General features: G+C 36.1%; 2 protein-coding genes and 1 pseudogene across 3 annotated transcripts; 1 reads left to right on the forward strand and 2 right to left on the reverse strand.

Moving 5' to 3' along the window:
- The first annotated feature begins 1,776 nt into the window (after positions 1 to 1,776).
- LOC120152466 lies at positions 1,777 to 4,201 on the forward strand (annotated as a pseudogene).
- A 274-nt stretch (positions 4,202 to 4,475) lies between these two features.
- Positions 4,476 to 8,785, reverse strand: LOC120152469 (fimbrin-5-like). Its single transcript, XM_039164687.1, has 16 exons — positions 8,728 to 8,785; positions 8,646 to 8,649; positions 8,340 to 8,461; positions 7,929 to 8,099; positions 7,528 to 7,760; positions 7,203 to 7,374; positions 7,065 to 7,103; positions 6,830 to 6,898; positions 6,601 to 6,717; positions 6,121 to 6,332; positions 5,736 to 5,891; positions 5,455 to 5,654; positions 5,193 to 5,338; positions 5,000 to 5,096; positions 4,770 to 4,861; positions 4,476 to 4,679 (listed from the first exon to the last, which is right to left on the reverse strand). Exons 3-16 carry the CDS (start codon positions 8,424 to 8,426, stop codon positions 4,476 to 4,478), a joined length of 1,995 nt encoding a protein of 664 aa, XP_039020618.1. The 5' UTR covers positions 8,427 to 8,461; positions 8,646 to 8,649; positions 8,728 to 8,785.
- A 497-nt stretch (positions 8,786 to 9,282) lies between these two features.
- On the reverse strand, positions 9,283 to 11,131 carry LOC120152467 (fasciclin-like arabinogalactan protein 7). 2 transcript variants are annotated; one of them, XM_039164684.1, is made up of 2 exons: positions 10,970 to 11,131; positions 9,283 to 10,292 (listed from the first exon to the last, which is right to left on the reverse strand). In XM_039164684.1, the coding sequence occupies exon 2, from the start codon at positions 10,244 to 10,246 to the stop codon at positions 9,443 to 9,445; it is 804 nt and encodes a 267-aa protein (XP_039020615.1). In that variant the 5' UTR covers positions 10,247 to 10,292; positions 10,970 to 11,131; the 3' UTR covers positions 9,283 to 9,442. The 2 variants fall into 2 exon arrangements, with proteins under 2 accessions (XP_039020615.1, XP_039020616.1); XM_039164685.1 differs by lacking the exon at positions 10,970 to 11,131 and adding an exon at positions 10,681 to 10,805.
- Between the last annotated feature and the right edge of the window lie 348 nt (positions 11,132 to 11,479).

The raw sequence follows: 11,479 nt of genomic DNA on the forward strand, positions 1-11,479 counted from the left end.
CCCTTGTTCCCATATGTAATGGGGTAAGGGGGAGGTAAGATACTAGGTTGCCCCCAATACTAGGTTGAGAGCAGCTTCCGTGGGAGACCTCCAATTTATAAAATACCCTCCATGGGACTCGATCTCACGACCTCAAGGTTAAGAACCTTGTGCTCTACCAACTGAGCTGGATGGTCATTTCTAATATAAATAAAATTGGTTAACCCTATTCCCATATGTAATGGGATAAGGGGGAGGTAAGATAGTAGGCTGCCCCCAATGCCAGGTTGAGAGTAGCTTTCGTGGGAGACCTCCGGTTGAATTATGAATTGCCCTTCGTGGGACTCGATCCCACGACCACAAGGTTAAGAGCCTTGCGCTATTGACAATTCTTGGATGAAACTTTTAATGGATTAAGTAAATAAAAATTTAAAAAACTTTAATTAGGAATTGACACTTTTTATCATCTATTTAGAGATTAAATTTATTTTAACTAAATTAAATTATGACCAAAATGAGAATATATAAATATTAAGGATTAAATACGTAATTATAATAAGTTTTTTTTTTAATTTCATGCAACCTCCTCCCTTAAAAGTTAAGAACTGTAATTTGATTGAAACATTTAAATAGTTAAATAATCTAATTGATGAAATCAAAACAACAATCAAAATAAAATTTGACAATAATTAAATGATAACTAGTGTAATTTACCCAGTTTTCTATCAATCAAAGACAAAAGGATGACTAAATTAACTTTACCGAGAAGTCGAGTCCTACCAACAGTGTTGACTTGGATAAGACAATCGCAAAAGTATACGCCCTATGAAATGGGTTAACATTTTGTTAATCTCAACCTCAATTTTTAATATTTGATATCACAGAATTACATATAATATATATATATATATATATAAAGTTAGAAACGATTTTTAAAATTCACATAAAATAAATTATCTTGATATTTTAAATCACAATAAAATTAAAGTAAATTAAATATTTCAATATTTATCATATCAAATCATCATAAATAATAAATTAAAAACAATAATTTAGATGTTGAGATCTTGAATATTCGATTTTGATCTTATAGAGTAACATACAATTATATTGGAGAAAATGGGTGATGATAATACTATTCACAAGATAAAATATCAATAAATAAATAATAAACTCATGTATATTTATGATCTTATAAATAACCCTAGTAACATACAAGTATAATATGAAGTAAGTACAATATATTATTTGTTCATAGATAACTCTTTATTATTTGACATTGAATGTTTATATCATTGATATTCCTAGCTCTCAAACCTAAGATTTCACGGAATAACAATCATTTTTATATTTTGCTCATGCTTATGATCTCATATTTTATTTAGTTACAAAATTTTAATTAATTTGAAGGTATTACATCACATGAATATGAAGGTAATCTGTATACACCACACAAAATCACGGTATAATAATCTTACGTTTGTGGGTGAGACGAACATCAACGGCATTGGCATCAGTTGACCCTTGTGGGATGCACTAAATTAAATTTAACCACATTTTTAAAATAATGGGATGCAATTTACCACTATGGGGCTTAGTGCATCTGACACTGATTGGCATGGCTCTATATATTTTACACAGCATAAATTGACGGTTTCATGTACTATTCGGCGACTCTTCAACGGCCCACCTACATTGCGTCGTGGAAGGGTAATGTTTGTGCGTTCGTTACACTCCGTCTCAGACTCACGGTGCCTATAAATAGAGACAGAGTTTGCCTTCTTTTAAGCATCCTTAGAAAAGAAAGGAAATCAGATATGGGTTCCAATTCCAAGAGCTTCCTTTTCCTTGCTCTTTTAGCTGCACTTGTTGTGCTTCTCCTTTCCTCGAAAGTGGCAGCCAGAGACCTTGCCGAAGCTACCACCGAAAAGAACCATGGTCAGCACCTCCTAAATTACTAATTGTTTGTTTTTAACTTGTCGTCTCGGTTAAATGACAAAATGAGTTTATTTGCAGGTACCCAAAAAACCAAAGCTAACCTTGGAGAGTCCAAGTATGGGTATTATGGTAACAGGGGATACGGAAACAGTGGAAATGGATATCCTACGCGCCCCATTGGTTATGGTGGTACAAATCTTCCGGATCCCATTCCTTCTGGTAGCGGATATCCTACGTACCCCGGCGGTGGTGGTTATAAGCCTTGCTACTACCCGCCCTGCTAGACTATTACACAACCTGCTGCTCCATGTTCGAAACTCATGCCTCCTAGCTTATGTGATGTTATGTTTGATAGAGTATAATAATCTGTTATAGTTTGTGTTGTAACTGATCCAGGTCAGTTCTATTATAAATACTTGGGTGAAAATTACAATGATGTGATGGTTTAACATGAAATTGTTGATAGATATAACCTAGAATTGTGCTTTTGAAAATTTTTGTTTGAGCCTTTCTATTATATACTTGCAGGACCTTCCACGGACATTCCCTGGTCATCCATGGTTGGACACTCCAGAGGGACATGCAGCTCTCCAGCGTGTGCTTGTGGGGTATTCTTTTCGTGATTCTGATGTAGGCTACTGTCAGGTGAGTTTATCGACAATAGCTCTTCTCTTTCAGCATTTTGAAAACTTCTAGTACCATTGGCATAGAAAGGATTTGCTACGAATCCATCCTGCATTTCTTTATTTTTAGTGTAAAGAATACACCCTTGTCCAGTTTGCCGTTTCTCCCTTGAAGGGTTCTTTCCCTTCCAGTGGTTCGGCTGGAGTTAAACCATTCATGTCTTGTGCCCATCAGTCTATTTTCCAGTCTACGATGAAAGTTAACGTGAAAGTACACTCTTATGGTTTCAACAATCTGAAGATGGTGATTTAATCCAATTCTGTTATATGATTGTGGCAATGATATGAGACCTATGTCATATTTCTTGCTTACCGTTGCTCTTTACTGAGTCACTGAAATTTATATGCTCTTGGTGTAGGGCTTAAATTATGTTGCTGCATTGCTATTGCTTGTTATGAAAACAGAGGAAGATGCATTTTGGATGCTTGCCATCCTCCTCGAGAATGTTTTAGTTAATGACTGCTATACAAATAATTTATCAGGATGCCATGTTGAGCAAAGGGTTTTTTAAGATTTGCTTGCCAAGAAGTGATCGAGGTAGTTGACGATTGAACTATTTTCTTTTTATTTATTTGTCTATCATTTTCTTTATGTAAAGCAATATGTTTTAGCTATGCACTAAAGTTCAAGTTTACCTTATTAAAAATCGGATCACAAAAATGCAGGATCGCTGCTCATTTGGAAGCATTGGAGTTTGATATCTCCCTCGTCGCTACTGAGTGATTCCTTTGCCTCTTTTCTAAAAGCTTGCCTTCAGAGGTTTGAACGATATATCATTACCATTTACTTCCGGCTGGCATCTCACTTCAAATCTCAAGTCTCTTCGAGTTTGCTCTCCGACTTTTTTTTTTTTTTTTTTGTATCTTTGTTGGGTTATTTGTCCAGACAACTCTGCGGGTGTGGGATGTCCTTTTCTACGAGGGGGCAAAGGGTCTCTTTAATGTAGCTTTGGCTATATTTGAGGTACCAATGTAATTTCCTTTTCACTCTTCACATTCCAATTAAGTCGGGAACTTCGACGGATTTTCCTAAAAATCACTAAAGGTTTTGATCTGCTTTTGCAGATGAAGGAAGATGAGTTACTTCTCACGCATCAGGTTGGTGATGTTATTAATATATTACAAAGAACTACCCATCACCTTTTCGATCCTGATGAGTTATTGACGGTAAGACAGTTTGTCATTTGTTTTTTCCAACCTTCTAATGGTCTTATAACTTTACATGCTTTCCCCCCCGTTATCCATGGACCCTGAAGGATAATTTGGAAATCTATAATATACCCATGACATGGACCTTGTTATGTCTACAGGTTGCGTTTGATAAGATCGGTTTTATGACTACAAACACGATATCAAAACAGAGGAAAAAGCAAGAACCAGAAGTAATGAAAGAGCTTGATCAGAGACTAAAAAGACTAAACTCTCTCAGAACTGATGACAAATAACAGTTTCTTGAATCAGAAGTAATGAAAGAACCAGAAGGATATGAATTTTATACTCTTTTGTTGTCATTGCCAAGGACCAGGTAAAATGTAAATTTTGTAGCCCATAAACAGTTCAAGCTACTTTGCTAATGAATTCAGTGTTGAGTTTTGATTCCATATTGATGCACGCTGTTCAACTGGGATTTGCCATTAAGACTATCACAAAGATTTGAAAGAAGGCTAATGTTATGCAACTCATTATTCAAGCATAATCAACGCAATCCAATGAATAATAAATTTATATTAGTCCCATTTCTTTTTCTCCTGTGGTCTACAAAAAAAAAAAAAGCAATGAACCGGAAGTAGGAGTAGACCCTCCAGTTCTGGTTCTTTCGAAGCAAAAGAATAAGGGAAAAGAATTAGAAATCTCCCTATATTTTTCATCACCATCCTATTCTTCAGTTGATAGAGATTCTGAAACCGAGTCATCAACAGCCAAATCGGACATTTCACCAGAGGGTGCTGTCACCTCTCCTTCCGGCAGAGGTGTCTCAGATGAGTCATCCAAAACGTTTTCATTTCCTGCTGCTACCTGCTTATGTAGGCTCCAGTACATGATGCTGGCAGTCAAAGTAAGCATCATTTTCTGGTTCACCTGTTAATGACATTGTCGATAATTTGAAATCGGAGAAGATATAGAGAAGGGATTATGGATATCGAATATTCGAATTTCTGAAATATATACCTGCATAACATCCTCAGGTAACAAGAAAATGGAACAACCAAGTTTCCGCGCAACACTGATTATATAAGTTGCATTCATCTTCTTTTCTTCATCTGCAAGTCAATGACAATAAAACAATACACCTCTTTATTGATATAACATAAATCATAGCCATGGAAGGTTGTATTGCAGAAGTGCCATATAACATAAGGAAAATGACACATTAATATAATAATGGAATAACACCATACCAGTTCTTCCCTTGGTAACTAGACCCCAGTTAACGACCCTCGGTTCCACTGCACTAAGAAGCTCGAGGAAGAATATGCCAGTCGAAAGGCTTTTATCCTAAGAGCAATAGTCCAGTAAAAACCAGTGTGTTAGCATAAGGCTTTTATCCATATCAGAATATTAAGACATGGATTTCGCTTTGTTGCTTACTACCTTGAAGCTCTCCATTTGAGATTTTCGACCAGCCTGCTTTACTGTTCTGTTAGCCCAGTTCAGAATGTCGGCATCTGTAATTTCTTTAGCTCTCAAGTTTTTAAGGAGTTGTAGCATAGAAAACCTCATCAGTTGCCACAGAAATGCTGAAAGTGAGGTAAGCAAAACAGGAAAAATAAGAATATTAACGTTCTCTTACAGAAGAAAATAACAGCCTTAACTTTAACGAAGAAAGAGAATAATGGAAGCAGGAAGATATTACCTAGTATAAGTTTCTTGTTTCCGGCCACAATATCGTTGCCAGCTACATTGACGAGTGATAAGTTCAACTCCTTGCCAATCTGTACTATTTGATTGCAATTCTCAACCTGTTTAAATGGCATCTTTATAGGAGGCTTATTCGCAAGCTTCCAGTTAACCGATCCAGGGTATATTTTCTCCATAACCTCCAACAGAGACCATCTGCAGACACAAAAGGGTGAATACCAAAGAAGATTTAATGACCACTTGATACCGCTGTTAGAAGCGAAAAGAGCTCGTTACCCGTTTTTAACATCTTCATAAACATTGTTGACATGCGAATCAATACCAAGACTGTTCATCCAAAAGCGGAAGCATCTCTCTTCGCGTGATGTTTCTGGATCATCAGTCATCATCTCAGCAAAGGTCGACGTTTTGCTGTCAGTTGATAAGCCATTCCTGCAGGAGAAAATCATATGCTAGTTAAATACATACAATCATGTGTCCCAAAGGGAACACGCCGGTGCATATAAGAAATAAACCAGACAATATACAACATGACATCACCAGGTGATAGTAGAAAATGAAGTTTTGAAAACTAAAATGAACAGGGACAAGCTATTAAGCTAATATAGATGATAATGGAAACTTAGTTCAGACATAAGGAAAAGAAAACATTATTTCTCACCTGTGCTGGAATATTTGTGCAACAAATGCAAGATTGAGATTTGCAGAGCCCTCAACAATATCAGTAGGAGTGAGATATCTTTTGCAATCCAATTTTTCTGCTATCTCAAGAACTTTGTTTGCTCTTTCTGTTGGATCCTCCGTCTCCAAAGTTTCACGCGTACTATGTTCGGGAGCAAGTGCAATAAGCAGATGTGCATATGCCTCTCCATCCTGCAAATAAATAGGTTTATGATATACATCATTCACATTAGAAAACTGAAAATGGTATAGACAGGCAAATCCTTTTCCATAGGAGGAGCTCTAAAGTTTAAGAGACCGAGACGTTTACACACCCTGCATTTGTTTCACCAGTTCATGGAACTTAAGGCCGAAATCTAAAGATTAATACAACACTGAAAACCATGATTATAAACATATTTTTGTGTATAAATTTGACATTCCACAAGCAGGATTAATCAAAATCAGTGAGTTTTCCCACCTTCAAATCCGTAGAGAAGTTTGTAACTTGCTTTTGATATCCAGCTTTCTTCAAATGGAAATTCATCCATTTCAGTAACACCTTTTCAGGTCCTAAAGTCATAAGCTCCTCCACCTCCTACAAAATTTATACAAAAGGTTAACAGAATTTGTTTCCAACCTGAAAAACGAACTTTATCCAGAATCTGATATCGTCACAAAGAAGGAATAACCAATTAACATGCTCCAACCTTGCTGCTATCCACCAGTTCCACAAGTTGAGGAGTTTTCTTCAGATTGAGATCAGCTAGTAGTTGAATCTGAAAGTCACAACCATGTAAACAATACTAGCAATGTAACGACAAAAAATGTATCCCTTGAATCATTGATGGTTTAAGGAAACAGATACGATTAGTGTGGCTTTTGTGATTCGACAATTACAAATACAAACATTAAATGAGTTTAAAGGAAGTTTCAGCTGAATACCTTGATAATTTGAGAAATCAATCCAAGTACCAGATGAGGCTGGGAGGAAGAAGATTGGATTAGTTAAAATATTGTACAAGTTATATTAAAAAGCAAGTATGACACCTAAATCAGTACTTGAAAACAATCATCACTTACTCTTCCTTCGACAAGGTCTTGTGTGCCAATATTAACCACAGTGCAACCAATAGCTTTAGCAGAATTAAGGCAAAGAGTATGATTCTCATTCCTCTCCCAGGGATTGAGAACCTTTTTTGTGTTAATAGCTCGCTCGTCTATGGTCCCAGGAACAGCTATGTTGATAAGCTTGCTGCATGAAAGCAACTAAAAATGTCAACAAACATCATCAGGAACATCTATGTTGATAAGCCTGCTGCATGAAAGCAACTAAAAACGTCAACAAACATCAAATCATGATTCAATAAGGATAAAAGCAAAGTCTAAGTAGGTCCAGTGAACCAACCAAAGAAGAACTCCATCTTTAGCAAGCTCAAATAAAGCGTCTGTGGCAGGATCAATTGGAAGAAAATCTTTCAAGAATTTATCTTCTGCCAGATGGTTATTGATATGTTTCACATAAGAAGCCTTCTCTGATTCATTAATAGCATGGTGAAAAGTGGTCGTGGTGGACTTGATAAATGAGGATCGAGTACTGCCTGATTTTTCGATTGCACGATCTTGCAAAGTTAAATAAGCCTGCCAATTCACCAAATCCAAGCATTGCTTCTAAGCAAGATACAAGGAGAAAATCATATGATCGTATCACAAACATCAGGAAACATTAATTCACAGCATTTCATGCATTGAATAATTAGCAATGGCATACAGGAAAAGCACATAAGATGCTACGCTGAAAAGACTTACCCGAAGAAAGGCCTCGAAATCGATTTCTTCGCCCAAGTCACTGTGTGCCTCTTCCAAGATAGTCTTGATCTCGTCCTCGCTGAATATTTCACTGAAAGCTTTCAAACTGGCCAAAACTGGTGGCAGCTCGGCCAGAGTAACACGACCTTGTTGAGTCCTCGAAGAGAAAAACTAAATGCAACAACAACAACCAAAAACAACAATCCAAGTTCCATGTCAAACAAAGATTTCCAATACACCATATAATCTTGTAATATAAGGTAACCTGCAATTGTTATTGCAAACAAAAAAAATGGTACTTTGAAGAATTAGGAATCAAAATTGTAATCGTTTAGAACAGGATGCATTATTTCACTTTCATACAAACAAATTATGCAAAGAATCAAAGAAGAAAGGAAAAGAAAAGGTTACCTTGGATTTGAGTGTTCGGAGCTCGACTTGAGTGAACTGGCTTTGAAGCCATTGATCAGAAACAAGCACACCTTGATAACTAGACATGGTTTGCCTTGTTTTTTTACACCAAATTTTAACCCCTATTCACACACCCAATCAAATATTATTTACGTTCAGATTGCATACCACTTAAAGCCAATGAAAATTCAACGAAACAAAAGATCCAACAAATGCAGAAATCAAAAGAAACCCGATAGAAAACATGTAAAAAAAACTGGCGTGCATGCATACATATAATTGAATAGGAAAAATTAAGAAAACAACCTTCCTATATGAAAAAAGACATCACATTTATCGAAACAGAAAGCGACCCATGTAAGAATGTAAAAGACAGAAGAAGAAGAACCTTAAGAGAAACAGAGAGAAGAAAGAGAAACTAAGATAGAAGGGTGGTTTCCTCCATTTTTTCTGTATTTGTTCGATTTTTTCGTAGGATTGGAAGTTGTAAGAGAGAGAGAAAGAGAAATGCTTGTATGGATGATATTGGAATTAGTCCTCAGATATCCCGCGAACACTGCCGATTGCAATGTGAATATGACCGAGTGAAAGAGAGAGAAGACAACGATAAAACCGCTTTCCTTAAATTAAATTAAAACTCTGGATTTTTCTTTTAAAATATACTTTTAGTAGTATGATCTAATTCTTATTTTACTTCTGTATAATATTTTTCTCAATTTATATGGACTGTTATTTAATTTTATTCGTTATTATAAATAGTAAAAAAATTGCTACGATAGTGAAATAACTTTAAAATACTGCGTAAAAATATATTCTTTTTATTTATTTGACAAAAATAATTATTTATAAGTTTTAATATTATCATGCAAACTAACATAATGGAACTTGAAAAATTCCATGGAAGACGAATGGTATGAAATTTAAGCAACTAAACAGAGATTCCTGCAAAACGCCATTTAAATTCAGATAGTAATTATAACATAGCAATGTTCCTTCTTCCTCTTAACACAATCTTAATAACATACAAAAAATGGTTTTAGAAAACGAAGTAAATTTAGGAACTCATCCATGAACATAAATTACGCCCAATGAAGTCTTTTATCTTAGAAAAGCAGAACCAATCCACCAGAGATTGCCAAGACCAGATGACTCCAAGTGCTCAAGCTCAACCCCACAAGCCTAGTTGAAGACGAGCTCGAAGGCAAAGACTTCGAGGAAGCACTGCCTTCTTTCGAATCTGCCGATGGAGCATCCGCTGCAGGGCTAATAACAGGAGCAGGAACTGGTGCTGGCATAGGAGGAATATCACTACCAAAGATAGCCTCTGGAAGAAGTACCTTATCGACCTGATATATCGCGACTGGATCGGTCGAATGTACGGCGCTGGAGACCTTCGTTCTGCTCCACCCTGAATCGAGGTGCACGGTGCCGGAATCATCGGTGAAATTCAATGTGTATTGGCCACCAGCAAGTGTACTGACAGGGCTTTTTGTACTGAGCTCATTGAAGTCGGCAAGGGCATAGTACTTGGGCAAGGCATGGAAAAGGATGAGTGATTCAAGCTGGTCATTGGTGAGATTGGACAATGATGGCTTCTTAAGACCCTTGAATGAACTGTCTTTGGGTACGAAAATCGTAATGCCTACTTCAGTGTTGTTGGCTTGGTTTTGGAAGGTGTCAATGAGTTTAGTTGATTCGAGGTAATTAAGGAATGTTTGAAACGGACCGGCCACGGAGAGGAAATAAGTGATGTTTACATATTCCGGTGCTGGAGCTGGAGCTGGTGCTGGTGTCGGAGTTGGGGTCATTGCCACCGGAGCTGGAGGACTAGCCTTTTGCCCATATGTGAAAGAGGAGCAAAGGAGCAATCCAGAAGAAATAATCAAAAAAGTCCTGGGAAACTGCATTTCCCCCCCAGAAATGTTGTTTTGCTCCAATGAACACTCCTAATTCCTACAAGAACAAATTCTTCACAGTTATTGCAGCTAAATGGAGAAAAATTTACAATAAATTTACATCATGAACAAAAAAGTAACATAAAAATCCCTAAGACCAAAACCCTACTCCAGATCAGAATCTATGGGTTCCATCTTATGTATAAAAACAAGGAATTCAGTGTAAATTAAACCAAAATCTCCAATTTTCTTTCTAGATGGAGACTAATGAAAAATCAGATCTTGACTAACTCATCCAGCAAAGCAAATAATAAGGAAAACAAGAGAGCTTAAATCAGGATCTATAACAGGGCATTTACAGATGATGGCATAGAAATGTAAAAATCAAATGAAAAAAAAACCTCAAAAATAAAAAATATGAACAAATTTTCAGTTCTTGAGCTAACCAAATTCCCAAGTCATCAAATTTCAGAACAAAAACCCAGATCGAATCTAATATTCACTTTGCATTTGACTTCAAACTGGAAAGTTCCCAGAAAAGCCAAGTAACTTCCTCAACAACCAAAATGAAGAAAAAGGAGGAAGCAAAGGAATCTACAGTTTCACAATGTACGTCCATAAAAAAGCAAAACAAAGAAGAGATCTAGATTTAACTTGAATCTTGAACCAACATGAAAGAATGCAGCTTTAAAATAACCAATTTTGAATGCAAGCTGACAAATGAAGGACAACAACCTGACTAAAGAGGAATTCAGAGAGAAATCTCAGAGCTTTGGAATTCGGCTGCCAATACTGCAGATTGGAACAGGCTGAGACTATATAAAGAAGAGAGTTTTTGCTTCTAAAACATACAAATTTGAAAGAAGACGACAAAGCGAACGTGGGCCTATGGCAATGGTAATGCATCAATTATGCTCTTTTAATGGGGTGTAATCGTGTAGGCCTCATTTAATATCGCTTTGGTGGATAGCTTTCGTGGTTAAATTTTATGTTTTTATTGTAAAGATGATATTAAATGGGTACAACATTTTAATTTTTTTAATCTAAATTAAAACGTATATTATTATTTCCTTAAAAAATAAAAGTTTAGATATTAAAACTAATTAAAATTGATGATTTAGATACTAAACATATAATTTATCATTGTTTTTTCATCATCAAAAGATTCTCATACGATCTTCGTAATGTTCAAATATTAGACGCAATGACACAATTAATGCTTTGTTTTAAGACTCGATGAATTCT

Source organism: Hibiscus syriacus, unplaced genomic scaffold (assembly GCF_006381635.1).
Source record: "Hibiscus syriacus cultivar Baekdansim isolate YM2019G1 unplaced genomic scaffold, ASM638163v2 tig00111088_pilon, whole genome shotgun sequence".
NCBI lineage: Eukaryota > Viridiplantae > Streptophyta > Magnoliopsida > Malvales > Malvaceae > Hibiscus > Hibiscus syriacus.

Excerpts from the sequence above, each read along its gene's own strand:
- LOC120152469 (XM_039164687.1), bottom strand. The coding sequence starts at position 8,426 with ATGTCTAGTTATCAAGGTGTGCTTGTTTCTGATCAATGGCTTCAAAGC. Across the intron at positions 6,899-7,064 it reads TGATTTCTCAAATTATCAAG|ATTCAACTACTAGCTGATCT; the intron begins GTATTCAGCTGA and ends TGTGACTTTCAG. Across the intron at positions 4,862-4,999 it reads AGTTACCAAGGGAAGAACTG|ATGAAGAAAAGAAGATGAAT; the intron begins GTATGGTGTTAT and ends ATTGACTTGCAG.
- LOC120152467 (XM_039164684.1), bottom strand. The coding sequence starts at position 10,246 with ATGCAGTTTCCCAGGACTTTTTTGATTATTTCTTCTGGATTGCTCCTT.